The following is a 19,316-nucleotide window of genomic DNA, read 5'->3' as shown; positions in this document are numbered from 1 at the left end:
TGCCAGTCTTTGGGAGGCCTCAGATGCCACTGTCCTGCTCTTGGGGCTCCTATGAGACCAATTCCTGATATTACATTTTCTGTTTTGAATATTTAGAGTAACTTCTATTTTCCTGACTGGATTCCGACGGACATACGTGCCCCTCAGACCCTAGAGGCAAAGTGTGATAACGTCTTTCGTCAGCAGCGATGGTTTCAGAGCAGTAGTCATAGCTTAGCAGTGAATCCCACGGGGTGGCTCATGAGATGCGAGGACAACAGCATAACAAAATAGTACAGTCTAAAGAGGTGGAGTGACACTGAAAAAGACATCCACCTGTGGATTGTCGCAGGCTGAGGAAGTGTCTCTGGGGAAGAGGCAGGAGCACTGTTGGGGGCTGGAGTCACCGAGGACACTGAGAGTGAGGGGACCAAGGGCACAGGCAGAAAAGAGTCAGGAGCGGGTGAAGGAGAGAGCCCACGATGAGGTGCTATTTTCCTTGCAAACGGAAGGGAACATATGGGGCCAATTTTGAGGAGGCAAAGGTACTGAAATCTGGAAGAGAGTGGAAATGGTTGGGAATGGGCTGTGGGAACCCGCATCTGATCGATCCTGGAGCTAGGGACCGTCTTTGTGAACCTGACCGCCCTCACCTCACTCCATCTGTAAGGGGCTTGGACAAATTCGCTAACCCCCTTTTTACCTCTAAAATTCTGATTCTATGAGAGTGTTTCCGCCCACCAGTTCTGGTTCTGCCTAATGGAGCGGCATAAAATAAAATGTTTTACATGACAGCTTTTCAGATATTCAGAGCTAGCTAGCCGGCATGTTCCCCTTACCCTTCTCTTCTCCACTCAAAATAGCCCCACTCTTTCAACCTCTTTTTATGACACGATTTCCTGCTAACACTCACCTGGGGATATCTTTTTAAAAATAGGTACCTCAAAATACACACGACACTTCAGACTGATCGTCTGATTATTGCAGGGACTGAGGGATTACAAACTCCTGTTATTTGCTGATAGCGATTTAGCATTTTATCAATTCTTATTTTAATTACTTAAGTACCGGTGCCCGCTTTGGCGGCAAGTACACTAAAACCAGAACGATACGGGAAAATTAGCCTGGCCCCTGCAGAGAATGACGTGCAAATTTGCGAAGAGTTTAATTACATGAATACTGTCAAACTCAGTCTGCCTTTGGCTCTCTTCTTCCCCTTGCCCCCATGCTAATATAGTTCTTTTTCCAGTTAAGATTTTTTTTATTGTGATAAATATACAATTTACCATTCAAACCTCTTTAAGTGTGCAGTTCAGTGCCTTTAGGTATATTCTCATGGTTGTGCAACCATCACCAGATGGTTCTCCAGTTCTCCAGAACTTTATCATCTTCCCTTACCAGACTCTGTCCCCATTAGACAATCACTCCCCATTCGTCCCTCCCCCAAGACCCAGGCAACCAGCATTCTACTTCCTGTCTCTATGAATTTGACTGCTGTAGGCACTTCATATAAGCAGAATCATACAATATTGGTCCTTTTTAAAATCTGGCTTATTTCACTTAATATAAGTTCTTAAAGGTCCATCCATGTTGTAGCTATGTATGAGAGCTACATTTTTAAAAAGTTGAATATTCCGTTGTGTGTATATGTCACATTTTGTTTATCCCATCTTCCGCTGATGGACATTTGGGTTGTTTCCACTGTTTGGCTATTGTGAATGATGCTGCAATGACCATGAATATACAAATATGTTTGAGTCCCTGATTTCAGTTCTTTTGAGTACATACTCAGGGGTGGAATTGCTGGGTCAAATGGTAGCTCTGTTTAACTTTTTGAGGAACCACCATATTCTTTTTTTTTTAATTTGCTTTTTAACGTTTATTTATTTTTGAGACAGAGAGAGACAGAGCATGAAGGGGGGAGGGGCAGAGAGAGAAGGAGACACAGAATCGGAAGCAGGCTCCAGGCTCTGAGCCATGAGCCCAGAGCCTGACGCAGGGCTTGAACTCACGGACCGCGAGATCGTGACCTGAGCTGAAGTCGGACGCTTAACCGACTGCGCCACCCAGGCACCCCCACCATATTCTTATAAATACTTTTGTCAAGAGCATATTCTTTCAGGCCTCTGCAGGTGGACCCTATGCCTGCTCTATTTTATGCAATGTCAGGTACAATTTACTATGCATAGCAATCCCTATTGTAAAATAGAACCATTCGCATGTAATGTATAGCCCACTGCCCAGATTATAATTAGTGCAAGGATTGCCTATAGTTTATTAGAGGTTTATTTATTTTTATTTATTTCAGTAAACTCTACACCCGATGTGGGGCTCAAACTCACGATTCTGAGATCAAGAGTCGCATGCTCTACTGATTGAGCCAGCCAGGAGCCTCTATTAGAGATTTTAATCTGTGACAAGAGTAGACAGCATAGCCAAATACTGAGCAATGAAACATTGAATAACGTTTTCAAGATGACTGGTTTTAAAAACATTTTTGATATATTACTGTAGGCTTCAACTTCCCTAAGAAAAGATCGCATTTAGTAGCAACTAACCAGAACCACGAGGCTTTACAAACTGGTGCGAATCTGGATCAATATTTACATAGTGCTACAAATTCTTATGTCCAAGGTAAGCTCCAGTCAGCACAATTCTAGATTTTACAATTTTATTTATTTTTAATGTTCACTTATTTTTGAGACAGTGGAGAGACAGGTGGGGGAGGGGCAGAGAGAGAAGGAGACATAGAATCTGAAGCAGGCTCCAGGCTCTGAGCTGTCAGCACAGAACCTGACGTGGGGCTCAAACCCATAAACCATGCGATCATGACCTGAGCCAAAGTTGGACGTTTAACCGACTGAGCCACCCAAGCGCTCCTAGGTATTACAATTTTAAATACCCTGCGTGATGTGCCTTGAAATCAGTGTGCTGGGAGATACTGATCTCCACTGTCCCCAGGATGGCCAGATGGATGGAACTTGGAGTAGCTAGAGCTCCATTACCGGTCACCTGGTCCCTAGGAGTCCTGGACTCACTGAAATCTGGCCAAGGAGGGGTGCCCCCACCTGGTCATTCACTTCGGCAGCAGCTGCTGAGTGTGCTATTGCTCATCAAAGACAAGGGGGCCATAGTGTTGCTATAGCATCTGATGTTTCAGGTACCCGCGGTGCTGCTAGCCATGCGAGGAATGGGGGCTGAAGATGGGGCTAAGGATCCTTGCAGGTATAGCTCGGGACAGCCTGGCTTTCTGCTTCACATACATGGAAAACTTCTGACCTTTGTGGTCAAAGCCATGGGCAGAGTGGTTGTTCTTTTTTTTTTTTTTTTTAAGTTTATTTATTTTGAAAGAGAGAGAGAGAGAGAATGAGAGGGAGAGGGGCAGAGAGAAAGGGAGACAGAGGATCTAAAGCAGACCCTGTGCTGACGGCAGAGAGCCCGATGTGGGGCTTGAACTGGTAAACTGTGAGATCACGAGCCGAGCTGAAGTTGGATGCTTAACCGACTGAGCCACCCAGGCACCCCCAGGATGACTGTTCTAAAAAAACACATGTACCTTCTGTGAATTATAGCTTCATCATCTTGAAATATTTGATGTGACTGATTTCAGTTTGAAGTCCACGTTATAAGAAATATCACATTTGTCAATGAAAGGAGTTGGAGTCTTTAAACTTAATTTCATTTGTAAATTATTGAGATTTAACTCAAATACCATAAAATTCTCTTTAAGAGTATACAATTCAAGGTATTTTAGCATGCTCTCAGCTGTGCATCTACCATCACCTTCTAATTCCAGACTATTTCCAACATGTGAAAAAGAAACTCTATTAGCAGTCACTCTCCATTTCCCTCTACCTCCAGGCCCTCGCAACCACTAATCTACTTTCTGGCTACATGGATTTGCCTATTCTGGACATTTTATATAAACGAAGTCATGCATTATGTGCCTTTTGAGTCTGGCTTCTTTCACTTAGCATAATGTTTTTGAGATTCAGCTGTGCTGTAGCATGTATCAGTACATTTCTTTTTATGGTCGAATAATATTTCACCGTATGGATACACTACATCTCATTTATCATCAGTTCAACCATAACTTACTTTCTTTTTCTTTCTTTCTTTCTTTCTTTCTTTCTTTCTTTCTTTCTTTCTCTCTTTCTTTCTTTTTCTTTCTTTCTTTCTTTCTTTCAGAGAGAGAGCATGTGCTAGTGGGGGAGAGTAGCACAGGGCGGGTAGAGAGAGAATCTTCAGCAGGTTCCATGCTCAGCGTGGAGCCTGACGTGGGACCGGATCCCATGACCCTGGTATCATGAACTGAGTTGAAATCAAGAGTCAGACCCTCAACTGACTGAGCCTCCAATCATAAATTTTAAATGATTATAAAAATGGTTTTAAATTTTTTGTGACATATTTGTGCACATTTCTTGTATGATGGTGATTATGAAGAATCTGAAGATACTATCACTATAAAGTCTGGATTAGGAATTATGTGTAGGATTTCAGACTGTTATCAAAAAAATCATGTTCCCACAAGTGACTTAAGTCTTCTATTGACATTTTATTTTTTATTATTATTTTTTAATGTTTATCTTTGAGACAGAGAGAGACACAGCATGAGCAGGAAGGGGCAGAGAGAGAGGGAGACACAGAATGTGAAGCAGGCTCCAGGCTCTGAGCTGTCAGCACAGAGCCCGACGCGGGGCTCAAACTCACGAACTGTGAGATTGTGACCCGAGCCAAAGTCGGACGCTTAACCGACTGAGCCACCCAGGCGCCCCTATTGACATTTTAAAAATAATTTCTTAGAACTGTTATATAAATTTAAAAATTTCTGTAAAACTTTGTACATATTTTTTCTCATCATAATTGTATAAAGGATATAGAATGAATTTTTTTTCTCTAAGTCACATGTATACATTCCTAAGTCCCCTCGTTTATTCCATTGTGCCACACACAAAAAATATTCTTTTAGATTTTATTTTTAATGTTTTATTTATTTATTTATTAAAAAAAAATTTTTTTTTTCAACGTTTATTTATTTTTGGGACAGAGAGAGACAGAGCATGAACGGGGGAGGGGCAGACAGAGAGGGAGACACAGAATCGGAAACAGGCTCCAGGCTCTGAGCCATCAGCCCAGAGCCTGACGCGGGGCTCGAACTCACGGACTGCGAGATCATGACCTGGCTGAAGTCGAACGCTTAACCGACTGTGCCACCCAGGCGCCCCAATGTTTTATTTTTTTAATTAAAAAAATTTTTTTACATTTATTTATGTTTGAGACACAGAGAGAGACAGAGTGTGAGTGGGGGAGGGGCAGAGAGAGAGAGGGAGACACAGAATCCGAAGCAGGCTCCAGGCTCTGTGCTGTCAGCACAGAGCCCGATGTGGGGCCTGAACCCACGAACTGTAAGATCATGACCTGAGCTGAAGTCAGACGTTCAACGACTGAGCCACCCAGGTGCCCCTATTTTTAACTTTTTAAATGTTTATTTCTGAGAGAGAGAGAGAGAAACAGAGTGTGAGCAGGGGAGGGGCAGAGAGACAGGGAGACACAGGATCTGAAGCAGGCTCCAGGCTCTGAGCTGTCAGTACAGAGACCAATGTGGGGCTTGAACTCACAAACCATGAGATCATGACCTGAGACAAAGTAGGACACTTAACCGACTGAGCCATCCAGGCACCCCAGAAAATTTTATTTTTAAGTAATCTCTATACCACATGTGGGATTCAAACTCACAACCCTGAGATCAAGAGTCACATGCCCCACCAGTTGAGCCAGCCAGGGACCCCCTCACAAATATCTTTTTATGTATGCCAGTATGTGAAAAATGTTTGGAGGCACACTTTACAGAAAGCCTCAGATTTTATTTAAGGAGTAAAAAAAATTTTTTTTAGAGATTTTAAGTAATCTCTACACCTATCACGGGGCTCAAACTTACAACCCCAAGATCAAGAGTTGTATGCTCTACTGACTGAGCCAGCCAGAAAGCTTCAGATTTTAAAGAGGATTCCTACTAGGAAGAAATGGCCACATTTATGGCTCTTTATATGGCTGAGAAAGTTCACAAATTTACAACTTTGCACACTGGTATTACTTCCCTACAAAATTCATCCTTCATAAAATGCTCATGGCCAAAGTTTATAGTCTTGAGTGGTACAGGGGCTGTCTGGAGACCTATGGGTCGGTTTTGTGGAGAGTCAACCTTTTCCCCCTAGCTTTCTTGAGGTGTAACTAACCAAATTGTAAGATATTTAAAGTGTACATCATGATGACTTGACATACACATTGTGAAAGGATGTCCCCCCATCTGGTTAATTAACACATGTATCAATCAACTCACATATTTATTCCCCCCCCCCACTTCTTTTGGTGAGAACATTTGTGTTCTACTCTCTCAGCACATTTCTATTACACAATATGGCATTATCAGTTATAGTCACCATGTTATACATTAGGTACTTGAGTCAATCTTTTAATTGGCTGGATCTAATCCATTCATTTCCCCCCTCTGATAAGATCATCTCAAGTCTAAACCATGATTTTGTGACAGCAGTTAATACTCTGTATATATTTTTAAAATTTTTATTTATTTATTCAGGGGAGGGGCAGAGAGAGAGAGAGGTAGAGAGAGAGAATCCCACCCAGGTTCCACGCCCAGGACAGGGGCCTGATGCCCAATGTGGGGCTTAATCTTACGACTTTGAGGTAATGACATGAGCCAAAATCAAGAGTTGGACATGTAACTGATTGAACCACCCAGGTGTCCCTAAATTATATATTTTTAAATATGTATTTATTTAAGTAATCTCTACACCCAATGTGGGGCTTGAACTCACAGCCCTGAGATCAAGAGTCGCACACTCTACTGACTGAGCCAGCCAGGTGTGCCTCTTTATAAGACATTTTGTAAAACAAAACGTTCTCACATTTAAAGCTGTAAACTCTAGATGTGAAAATAACACATACACGCCACACACTGTTATATGGTTTATTTTTAAAATGATAGTAATAAATGCTTTTCCCTTGTTGGGAAATGACATACCTATTTTCAGTGGATAGAGCCTTAAAAAGTAACAGCGTTCTGTTCAAACTGAACTTGTATAATTGCACAAAAGTCATACAAAGCATTAAGAAATGCTAACAAAGCCTGCAGCTCTCTCAGATCCTCATTGAGCACACCCTGTAAGGCCTTGATTTCAGTGGGGACCCCTGATCTGAGCAATACTGATGCTCACGCCAAGTTCCTCAGTGACACTTAGGCAGAGGTTAAGAACAGTCAGGAGGACCCACATGCTTTGTGACAACGGAATTCTGCTCTCATTAAACACTAGCATTAATGATGCATTCACTTTCTCATTATATTAGGAACATTAAACACTTCAGCTTGAAGTATATTTTCCCAGGCTTAAAATGTAACCCTATCAGCTTAAGTTTTAGGTGACAGATTCCCACCTCAGGAAACTAAAAAAAAAAAAAAAAAAATTAACATCATAAAAACCTCTTCCAAGAGGGTCCTTTATGCTGCCACCAGCCTGGGTCCTCACTTATTTTCTAACACTCACACACACACACACACACACACACACACACTACATTATTGTTGATCATATGCCAACTGAGGGGTGGCAGGTAGGTTCTGACTCAGATCCCAACTTTGTTTTATTGGTAGCGGTTATTGGAAACACAGTGTTCCAAAGGACTCTGAGGTCACCGCTGACCTGGTGGGCAGTCCCCATGCCTTACTTGTGATCTCTCACACAGACATGGGGGAAAGGGAGCCAGCACTCCTGCATCAGATCTGTAATCTTTGTATTATCAAGAAAGCTAAAGGAGGGTGTTGGTTATCTAAGCTTTGAAAAATATAACAGCTCAATTTTCCTATTTTAATGAGTTACAATGTCTTTATCTTGGGTTTTCTTATTTTATGAATCTTTATCTCAAATTAAGATATAATGTCTATGGTAGGATTTTTCCCTTTCTGACCTTGTTACAAAGCTTAGTGAAAAAATAACCAAGTTTTAAAAGCAGACACAGAGAGAACTTTAAGTCATCTCATGAGGAGTACCTTCCTAATTTGGATATGAGGACTATGGGAAGAGGAGGGTTTCTACTCCAGTATTTCTACTCCTGTGTTTTAAATAAACAGTCTGTTTGTTGAGTATGAAGAAAAACAGCAATTCCTGAGACAAACACACAAACGGATGTGGCAGAGCCTATCTGGAAGTGCTTCCTTCATTTAGATGGCATGCATCATCAATGACCCAACCATCTCTCTTCAACTGAGGGAGAAAGATCCTAGTGTAACATTTGAAGGATTTCTGAGAATTAAGGTTTTCATTCGGAGAGGCTGGTGTATGAGACTTGGACATGGAGGAAATGTGGGGCATGTCTGTGGTGTGGCTAAGAATGCGTGAGATTCTTGCACTGTGCACCACTATCTGCTTAACAAATCCCGAATATATCAGGCGGCCCAGAAACACTAGGCCAGCTCTTGATGGTGCTGATAGTCTGATCCGATGCTTAGCTACTGAAGTTAATCTGGGACTCAAAGGACAATATACTTGGGCCAGGGACTAAAAATCACCAGAAGAATTCTGCAACAGCCATTCTGTGGCTCGCGACAGCTGCAGAACTTGACTAGGTTCTAACCAGAAGTCTGTTTCATGTCCAGGTATGACGCTATACATAAAAGTCACTGGGCTTTTACTTAGAAAGTTGAAGACTGCTGAAAACGATTTATAGCCAGAAAAGGAAATTCCTTATTTCAGTATTGTAAATGAACAAAGGAAACTCAATCCAAGCAAAGGGTTGTTGGGGCCACAGAAGCCCAGAGGGTGAGAAGTTGTGGATTTATTTTCAGTCCCCTTCTTTTAGAAAATAGCACAGGGCTGAGAAGTTGGAGGGAGGGGGGGAGGACAGGCCCGGGGACGAGACTCCGGCTGTGTGGCCGTCCATTCCCACAGCTGCTTAGCAGAGCCAAGCATTCGAGGGTGAGCACGGGCAGGACACCGTGTGTATCACTGATTTATAACATGATCTTTGTCCCCTGATGATGCCGTGTGTCTGCTTTTGGCTGTGTACCTTGGGTTTTCCTGGTAAGACGGGCAAACATCTAACACCAAGTGTTAATCCCCTCGCCTGTTTCTTTCGTAAAATCCCTTGACTTTACGCTCTAACGACCAGCAGGTTCTGTACATCTTGGGCCATATCCAGGTTTAAAGGAGGCGAACACACTAGTTCTAGGACAGAAGCTCCCAAATAAACCACCTGTGACAATCTAGCCCTGTTCATTCTGCAAACTGAGTTCTTGTATGACTGCAGCCAGTGCTGTGTTGAGGGAAATATGACTCCTTCCTACTGCCCTTCCAGGGCTAATATTAGAGAAATGAAAGGATCACAGGATGTTCTTGGTGAACTCTTGGTGAGTTCCGCATTTTGCACTAGAGGAAACTACAGAATTGTAACAGGAGCATCTCTCTGAAACGTGGGTGCCATTCCTCCGACTTCAAGAGGGTTAAGGAGAGGATCTACCTTTTCCCTGGGGCGGCAGCTTCTAGGGTGTGCCATAAGGGTCAGTGCACTAAGAATCTATCAAGAAAGCATGGATGCCTGGGATAGGAATCATCTTCAGCCTGAGAACAGATGGACAGAGGTCTAGATCTACAGAAGACACATATATGTTTTTCTTTCTCTTCCATCTCTTCCCTTATCAAGAGTCTAAACATTTTCCAGGCCATAGGCAGCCAAATAGCAAGAAAAACTCAAAACTGTTTTAATAGTTAGTGTTGCTAGAATCTGGATTAGAGCTGAATGGTGGGACTGCAGGACACCAGTGCCCACAAGGGCTCATATGGCTCCAGTAGAGACGTAGGATCTGGAAAAAATGGACAGGAGTTATGGAAGGTATGTACTAGCCACCCACAATCACTGACAGGTGGTTTTTAGTATAGGCAGAGACACTGGTGGTTAGCTCAAAATACAAGCATCATAAACATCTTAGGACATTAGGTAGATCTTAGCCAAAGTGCAGAAAGGGAAAGACCTGGAGAGAAGGAGAAAAGTTTCTGTATATTTAATTGTGTTAACTGGAATGCATGGAGATATGTAACCACGATTTTTCTTTACATTTAAAAATTCAAACTGCCTTGGTCATTAACTGTACAGAGTTAATGTTACTGAAGTTGTAGTAACATCCAGTTCAAAAATTCAATTTTCCAGATTTCTAGATACTTACAACAAAGAAAGATCACACACAATTACATACATTCATACAGTTGCCACACTCCCAAACAGAACACGTGTATAAATGTGCACACAGAGACACACACACTCAGGACACGCGCACAGATGCGAACAAACACCCCGTCTGAACCTGAGCTGCACGTGGGCTGCAGTGAGGGTCAAGAGGCCCTGCTGCATATCTGTTCTATGTCATTCATTTCTTTGGGACAATCTGCAGAAAGGATGAGAGGTGAGTCCTGAGTCACCACTACATCATCTTCAATCCGTACACCAAGACCACGAAACTTCTCTGGGGCATCTCTGTCATCCTCTGGAATATAAATGCCTGAAAAGTAGAAAAAAGAATGTGCTGTTCATAAATGGCAGTAAGTGGATGATTTGGGATAAGTAAGTTAACCTCTCTGTGTTACAATTCATCTGTAGAACTGGGATCCTAACAGTATCTACCTAGAATTTTGGACATTAAATGAGGTAATACACATAAAAGTGTGTGGCACATAATGGTCAATACATGTTGGCTATCATTGCTAGAACTATTACTCTAGTTTTGTGAACCAGACTACAGGCGCCACGTGACTGTGATAATAGTGATCATGATTCTGTCATATTCTAGTGGTTCGAGCAGGCCACTAAAGTTACTTTTGAGTATGTCAATATATGCCAGAAACCAGTCGATTATATAAATGCATTCTTTCCCTCCCGAGTCATCCCATGGGAAAAGGGAACTTTGCTAAAAGAAGGACATAAAGTATTTTAAAATATATGAAAAACACTTATTTTGAGATTATTAGCCTGAACAACCATAAACTAGAAAAACTCAAGTAAGCTCTTTCCAATAAGCTGTAAATATAACTGATGTACACAATGGAGAGTAAGAGAGAAACAGGAAGACTTTAACAGACATTTGGACAATTCTAAGAGTCCCCTTTCTAATCATGAAGTAAGATAAGAACAGGTCTTTTCATATTTAAGAAACTGGAAACTTCCTCCACTATACTCACAGATGCTGCCCTGGGATAAAAAGAAAAAGATCAGCGAAGGAAAATGTATTCAAAGTCTAAGGAAGCACCCATGTATCAACCAGACTATACTGAATGATACATAAGGCATACATAATAGCAACATGTGACTGGGTACTATAAAGTCGGGTCCCAACATAATTTATATACTTTAGAGATGAAAACACTTGAAATCTATTGTTGAAATACATTTTCTTGACAAAAACAGCATCATTATTTAAAAATCACTCTTGGGGGGCACCTGGGTGGCTCAGCTGGTTAATTGAGTGTCTTCACGGCTCATGAGTTTGAGCCCTGTATCGGGCTCTGTGCTGACAGCTCAGAGCCTGAAGCCTGTTTCATATTCTGTGTCTCCAGTTCTCTTTGCCCCTCCCCTGCTCATACTCTGTGTCGCTCAAAAATAAATAAACATTAAAGATTTTTTGGGGGGGGCGTCGGGGAGGCTCAGTCAGTTACGCGTCTGTCTTCAGCTCAGGTCATGATTTCATGGTTCGTGGGTTCAAGCCCTGCAATGGGCTCTCCGCTTTCTGCACAGAACCCGCTTCGGATCCTCTGTCCCCTTCTTTCTCTGCTCCCCTCACCTTCTCAAACAACAACAAATTTTTTTAAATCACTCTTGGGGTGCCTGGGTGACTCAGTCGGTTGAGCATCTGACTCTTGATTTGGACTCAGGTCATGATCCCAGACTTGTGGGATCAAGCCCCATAGGCTCTGAGCTGAACATGGAGCCTGCTTAAGGTTCTCTCTCTCTCCCCCCCTCACTCTCTCTCTAAAAATTAAAAACAAAAAACAAAACCAAAAATCCCTCTTGTAACATCAATCCTTACACTCCACTGTGACCACCACTTTTCTGTGGAATTCTGTCCACTGCCCAGGATCGTTCAAGCCGGGGAGCCATTAGATTGCCAGCTTCCTGTCAAACTTGGGAGAAAGGACCTGGACACCAAGAAGCAGAGCAGCTCTCTGGAGGAAAGCACCTGTGGCTTCAGAGGCGTGAGCATCCCACCACTAAACAGGAGACGAGTAGAAATTGGCCCCGGGAAAGGCAGGGTTTAAAAAAAGATTTATTTCTTAATATCTACTTATAGAAAGCAGTCTCCATCTGTTGTTTACTGGAAAAGTCAAATGAAACAAATTGTGTGATGTTAAATAGGAAAGCTCAAGGAAAATCTAAAATAAAATTCCCTTCTACACTGAAGAGATCCATTTTCCTGTCTCTCCTAATTTAACTATGTTGGTTCAGGTAAAACTAAGCAACATTTACCTTTCTACCTGATAGTGTCATGTGTCCCACGGGATCAGGGCCTGCACCCGCCCTTACCTGGCTCTACTGTGATTACCATACCAGGCTGTAGCGGGAGGGAACGGGGCATGTCAGGGGTGTCGTGGACATCCATCCCGAGGTAATGGCCAACGTGATGAGGGCAGTATTTTCGAGCAGTCTGGAAAAGATAATCACCACAGTGTTATTAGGGCAATGACCCCTTAAGGGGAAAGCTGGGCATGTATCGATCAGTGAGATATGTGTTAATACCTCCCCCCTGGTTCTGCCACTTAGGTTTAACCTGTCCTCTGGTTAATGCCTAAGAGACCCGATAAACTGCTACCTCTTAAATGCAATTCTGCTGATGGCATTCGAATGCGTCCAAGTTTCCATTCCCACTATTTCATATACTACATACATGCTGACTTGGGTAACCCCAGCAATGACTACAGTAAATGAAACTCTTTTCGGGGTGGAGGGAGGATGATTATGTTAGAATAGTTCTCTTTTCAATGTTCACAAGTCCCTCTCAGAAAGCCTGCTCTGGAGACTGAATATCTCACAGCAACTTGTGGAGTAGGCACAGGACATTAAATTAACACAGTAATTATTAGGCATTTACCGGCTTGGATATTCCTATCTGTTAATTAGATTTGTTGGCTGCAGCAGCAGGAGGAATTTATAGCGTCTTGCCTATTGATAAAAGAAATCCTGGCAGCCTAAACTTGGAGATGAGATGCCTTAATGGTCTGTTTGGTGTGGCCACCTGGCATCTTAATTTACAGCTAAGGTTTTACATTTTTACTGAATATCATTACATTTTGGCTACAGATGAAATTCACCAAAGACGTGGCCCTTGGGGATATTGTTAGTCTCACCAATGTCACTGAAGCAACAAACACCCTCCCCCATGATTTCTACTTTTCAAAATCACCACAAAAGGATTGAGAGTTAACCTTTTATCCTTTTTGTGTCCGTTTCCATTCTGTCTGCATCAGCCTTCATTTTATATTTTCTGCCCACTGAGCTACTTACACAGGATGCAACGATCTAGAATGTGCTGCCATCTTCTGGAAGAAATAAGTACTGACTCCTTTTGTTTTAATCCACGTTCAATCTAAACCTCTTCTAGATGAAGAATCACAAAGACCATTTTTAAATCTAATTAGTTTTCTAGAGGCTGAAACCCAGCAGCACATCAGGTGTTCTTGAGAGCCGAGGTCAAAAGAGGGGCCATACCTTGAAGGCGTTATTTTCCTTAATGTTCTTCACAATCCCCAACTCCTTCAGCTTCCGGGCTATCAGTGTCAGCATCAAGCTGTAGATGTTCTCCAAGCTTGTCCCAGGGGAGCAGAGCGTCAGACAATCTCTCTGAATCTCTAGAACAGCTTCATAGAGTTCTGCCTGAGGTGCTGTGAATCTGGGGACAGGAAAACCAAAGAACTCACATTTGGAATAATCTGATATTGCAGGAAGTTTGCTTCCAAGTCTGATTAGGAAAAACTCCAAGGTGCTGATGATGGGGCATTGTTGATACCTAATCGGTATCAATATATCAGTACTGACAGGACCTTAATTGTGACCTAGACACTCAATAGGGAGAACAATAACTCTTCAAGCTGGGGCAGCAACAGCCTCTCCTGCAAACGATCAGCAGATATACATGAGGTGAGGCTAGCAGATAAAGTCAGCCATGAATGCATCTGGAGGGTCAGACCAGCCTCAACTTGATCCTTTCCATTTTTTTTTTTTTTTACCACTTTACACACACACACACACACACACACACACACACACACACACACAAAGGGTGCTTGGGTGGCTCAGTTGGCTAAGCATCTCTGACTTTTGGTTTTGGCTCAGGCCATGATCTCACAGTTCCTGAGTTCGAGCCCCAGGTTGGGCTCATGTGCTGTTGGTGTGGAACCTGCTTAGGATTCTCTCTCTCCCTCTTTCTCTGTTTCTCCCCCACTCTCACCATGTGCTCTCTCTCTCTCTCAAAATAAATGAACATTTAAAAAGCAAAAGAAAACAAAGCCTAGGAATCCACTTCTTGTAGGTAAAGCCTATGTCATGAGATACACTAGTAGATACTCTGGCTACTAGGTATCCTTAGAATAATAATTTCTTTAGCAATCATGGAGAAAAACGAGAAAAAATTAAGCTGGTGTGGTGTATGATATGTATTTTCTACACTGCTGATGGGAGTGTAAATTAGTATAGCTGATTAAGTCAAAGGTTTTAATAAAAATATTCATAAAATTTGAGCTTATAATTCTGTGCTAAGAATCCATCCTAAGAAAATATTTGACGAAAAACAAATAACCCAGTGAAGAAATGGACAGAAAACATGAATAGACACTTCTCCAAAGAAGACATTCGGATGGCCAACAGGCACATGAAAAGATGCTCAACGTCGCTCCTCATCAGGGAAATACAAATCAAACCCACACTCAGATATCACCTCACGCCAGTCAGAGTGGCCAAAATGAACAAATCAGGAGACTATAGATGCTGGGGAGGATGTGGAGAAACGGCAACCCTCTTGCACTGTTGGTGGGAATGCAAATTGGTGCAGCCACTCTGGAAAACAGTGTGGAAGTTCCTCAAAAAATTAAAAATAGACCTACCCTATGACCCAGCAGTAGCACTGCTAGGAATTTACCCAAGGGATACAGGAGTACTGATGCATAGGGGCACTTGTACCCCAATGTTTATAGCAGCATTCTCAACAATAGCCAAATTATGGAAAGAGCCTAAATGTCCATCAACTGATGAATGGATAAAGAAATTGTGGTTTATATGCACAATGGAGTACTATGTGGCAATGAGAAAGAATGAAATATGGCCCTCTGTAGCAACGTGGATGGAACTGGAGAGTGTGATGCTAAGTGAAATAAGCCATACAAAGAAAGACAGATACCATATGGTTTCACTCTTATGTGGATCCTGAGAAACTTAACAGAAACCCATGGGGGAGGGTAAGGAAAAAAAAAAAAAAAAGAGGTTAGAGTGGGAGAGAGTCAAAGCATAAGAGACTCTTAAAAACTGAGAACAAACTGAGGGTGGATGGGGGGTGGGAGGGAGGGGAGGGTGAGTGATGGGTATTGAGGAGGGTACCTTTTGGGATGAGCACTGGGTGTTGTATGGAAACCAATTTGATAATAAATTTCATATATTGAAAAAAAAAGAGAAAATATTTGAAATTCAAAGAAAGCTGAGTATATAAAAATGTTCACTGTAATAAACTTTAAATGTCCCCTAATAAGAATGGTTAAATATAACAATATAATGAGTATAATGAACATCTACATCCCAAATCCAAGTTTGGCCATGAGCAACATGTTATATTTGTATCACTATGAGGCTGCCCACACTCCAACCCCCACAGTATTTCTAAAGAGTTTTTAAGGGGCGCCTGGGTGGCTCAGTCGGTTGAGCGTCCGACTTCGGCTCAGGTCACGATCTCGCGGTCCGTGAGTTCGAGCCCCGCGTCGGGCTCTGGGCTGATGGCTCAGAGCCTGGAGCCTGCTTCCGATTCTGTGTCTCCCTCTCTCTCTGCCCCTCCCCTGTTCATGCTCTGTCTCTCTCTGTCTCAAAAATAAACATTAAAAAAAAAAAATTAAAAAAAAAAAAGTTTCTAATAGTTCTTATTTATTTATTTATTTATTTATTTATTTATTTTGCTTATTTTTGAGAGAGAGAGAGAGAGAGAGAGAAAGCGTGAAGGATGCACCCACGTACAAGTAGGGGAGGGGCAAAGAGAGAGAATCCAAAGGAGGCTCTAATTGACACAGGCTTGAACTCACGAACCCCGAGATCATGACTGGAGCCAAACAAAACCAAGAGTCAGATGCTTAACAAACTGAGCCACCAGGTACCCATTAATAGTTCTTTTTTTAAAAGTTTATTTATTTTGAAAGAGACAGAACAAGCAGGGGAGGAGCAGAGAGAGAGAGAGAGAGAGAGAGAGAGAGAGAGAGAGAATCTCAAGCAGGGTTCACACTGCCAGCACAGAGCCTGACATAGGCCTGGAACCCACAAACAGTGAGATCACAACCTGAGTCGAAATCAAGAGTTGGAATGAGCCACCCAGGTGCCCCATTAATAGTTCTATTTTTAGTGTAAATTTTATATACACTAAAATGCATAAATCTGAGCTGTACAAGTTGGACAAATGTCAATACAATCAAGGTGGTCAATAATGTAATTCACATCTATAAGTTGTTATCTTTCACCACACTTGGGAAGATTTTGGCCATTATTTCTTCAAAGGTTTTTTCTGACGCATTCGCTCTTCAATTTCTGGGGCTCTAATTAGATGTATGTTAGATGGCTTGAAAACATCTCATAGGTCTCTGAGGTTTTGTTCATTCTTCTACAGTATATTTCTGTTCTTCAGACTGGATAATTTCTATTTCTCTTCAAGTTCACTTGACTTCTGCCTCCAATTGGACTGTAAAGTCCACCTAGTGAATTATCCATTTCAGCTACTGTACTTTTTGGCTTTAGAATTTATTTAGTTTTTGAAAAAAATCTTTTTATTGTAAACAGAACAGAGGCACAGAAAGCCAAACAAACCAAATATAAATACCTTAAGAAATTAGTGTAAGGTTGACCAGTCAGATAAAAGGTGGAACTTGGCCAACTGTCACAGAAGTCCCTTCTATGTGCCTCGTAACTATTACAATTCTCCCAGCATGTAACCATTACTCTAACTTTCCCAGTTATTATTTCCTTGTAGTTTTTCATTTGCATGTACATGTTTATCATTTTTACTGATATAGTTTCTAGATCATAAAAGTCACCCACTTTAAAAAGTTTACAGTTCCGTGGTTTTTAGCATTTTCACAAAGTTGTGCAACCATCATCACTATCTAATTCCAGAGCATTTTCATGCCCCCTCCCCCTTCTTGTATCCATTAACAGTCACTTTCCATTCCTTGTATTTAAAAAACTATTTTAGGGGCGCCTGGGTGGCGCAGTCGGTTAAGCGTCCGACTTCAGCCAGGTCACGATCTCGCGGTCCGTGAGTTCGAGCCCCGTGTCAGGCTCTGGGCTGATGGCTCGGAGCCTGGAGCCTGTTTCCGATTCTGTGTCTCCCTCTCTCTCTGCCCCTCCCCTGTTCATGCTCTGTCTCTCTCTGTCCCAAAAATAAATAAACGTTGAAAAAAAAAAAAACTATTTTATAACCCAAATGTGCATCCCAGGATAATTATCTTCCTGCTTATTTAAAATAAATTTGATTTGTCTCTTGAATCTCTTTTAGTCAACAGGTTCCTTTCTCTTTTTTTAATGTTTATTTATTTTTTGAGAGACAGAGGGAGACAGAGTGTGAGCAGGGGAGGGATAGAGAGAGAGGGAGTCACAGAATCCGAAGCAGGCTCCAAGCTCTGAGCTGCCAGCACAGAGTCCAATGTGGAGTTCAAACTCACAAACTGTGAAATCACGACCCGAGCCAAAGTCGGACGCTTAACCGACTGAGCCACACAGGCACCCCAACAGGTTCTTTTTTCTAGCCTTTTTATTCCCTCGTAAATTATGTGTTAAAGGATCCAGGCTGTTTGAAATACAGGGTTTGTCACAGTCTGAATTTTGCTAATTGTATTCACAGAATGAATGCCTGTGTTTCTCCAAACTTCTTATGTTGAAGCCCTACCCATTAGTGTGGCTGTATTTGGGAAATGAGGCCTCTAAAGGAAGTAACTAAGGTAACATGAAGTCATAAAAGCGGGACCCTGCTCTGACAGAATTAGTGTTCTTATAAGAAGAGACACCACAGAGCTTGCTTTCTCTTACTTTCTCTCTTTGTGTAAAAGAGGTCATGTGAGCATACAGCAAGATGGCGGCTGCTTACAAGCCAGGAGAAGAGGCCTCCGGAGGAAACCTACCTTGCTAGCACCTTGATCTTGGACTTCCCAGCTTTCAGAACCGTGAGAAATAAATTTTTGTTGTCTAAGCCACTAAGTCTGTTGTGTTTTGTTACGGCAACTCGAGCTAACATACATATCCTCTTAGCGCAGTTCAACATATTCCTTTGTCTTTTTTATTTGTTACAAATTGGCAGTTGGACCCCAAGAATGAATCAGACTCAGGTTCAGTCTCTTTGGTAAGACTGGCTATATGTAGTACTTGGCAAAATTGTAGGAGGCACATAATATCTGATTATCTCTTTTTGTGAACTTAGCAGCCACTGATCCTTCGTACTTATATCTATACATTAATGGGTGTTGCAAAATGGTAATAATTTTAATTCTCTATTTTTCATTCACTTCATGTAATTTTTTAAATGTTTATATTTAAAAGAGAGAGCGTGGGGCGTCTGGGTGGCTCAGTCGGTTAAGTGTCTGACTTCGGCTCAGGTCATGATCTAACGATCCGTGAGTTCAAGCCCCGCATCGGGCTCTGTGCTGACAGCTCAGAGCCTGGAGCCCGTTTCAGATTCTGTGTCCCCCTCTCTCTCTGCCCCTCCCCTGTTCATGCTCTGTCTCTCTCTGTCTCAAAAATAAATAAATAAACGTTAAAAAAAAAATTAAAAAAATAAACAAAAAAAAATAAAAGAGAGAGCGCAGGCAGGGGAGGTGCAGAGAGAGAGGATCTGAAGCAGGTTCTGTGCTGACAGCAGCGAGCCTGATGCGAGGCTTGAATCACGAACCTTATGACCTGAGCTGAAGTAGGAAGCTTAACCGAGTCACCCAGGCGCCCCTGAGCGCATATTGATATTTCAATTAAAATTTGAGACCACAGGATTTTTATGTAACCTATATTTCATTTGCCTTCTTTCTTCTGGGTTCTTGAGGACACAAGGAGGA

At 42.1% G+C, this 19,316-nt stretch overlaps 1 protein-coding gene across 6 annotated transcripts in view; it reads right to left on the bottom strand.

The window, feature by feature from the left end:
- Nucleotides 1-6,953: 6,953 nt before the first annotated feature.
- XPNPEP3 (X-prolyl aminopeptidase 3) overlaps nucleotides 6,954-19,316 on the bottom strand; it is a 77,336-nt gene continuing 64,973 nt past the window's right edge. For 5 of the 6 annotated variants that reach the window (XM_045465945.1, XM_045465948.1, XM_045465949.1 and 2 more), the window contains 3 exons: nucleotides 13,744-13,924; nucleotides 12,562-12,682; nucleotides 6,954-10,546 (listed from right to left, as the gene is read on the bottom strand). In XM_045465945.1, the coding sequence (XP_045321901.1) occupies nucleotides 10,380-10,546; nucleotides 12,562-12,682; nucleotides 13,744-13,924 (469 nt within the window). In that variant the 3' untranslated portion in view covers nucleotides 6,954-10,379. The remainder of the gene's footprint in view (nucleotides 10,547-12,561; nucleotides 12,683-13,743; nucleotides 13,925-19,316) is intronic. The other variant, XM_045465947.1, reaches the window with a different exon arrangement.

Source organism: Leopardus geoffroyi, chromosome B4 (assembly GCF_018350155.1).
Source record: "Leopardus geoffroyi isolate Oge1 chromosome B4, O.geoffroyi_Oge1_pat1.0, whole genome shotgun sequence".
NCBI lineage: Eukaryota > Metazoa > Chordata > Mammalia > Carnivora > Felidae > Leopardus > Leopardus geoffroyi.
Note: the sequence above shows the minus strand (reverse complement) of the source record. Positions and strands in the feature narration are given on the sequence as shown.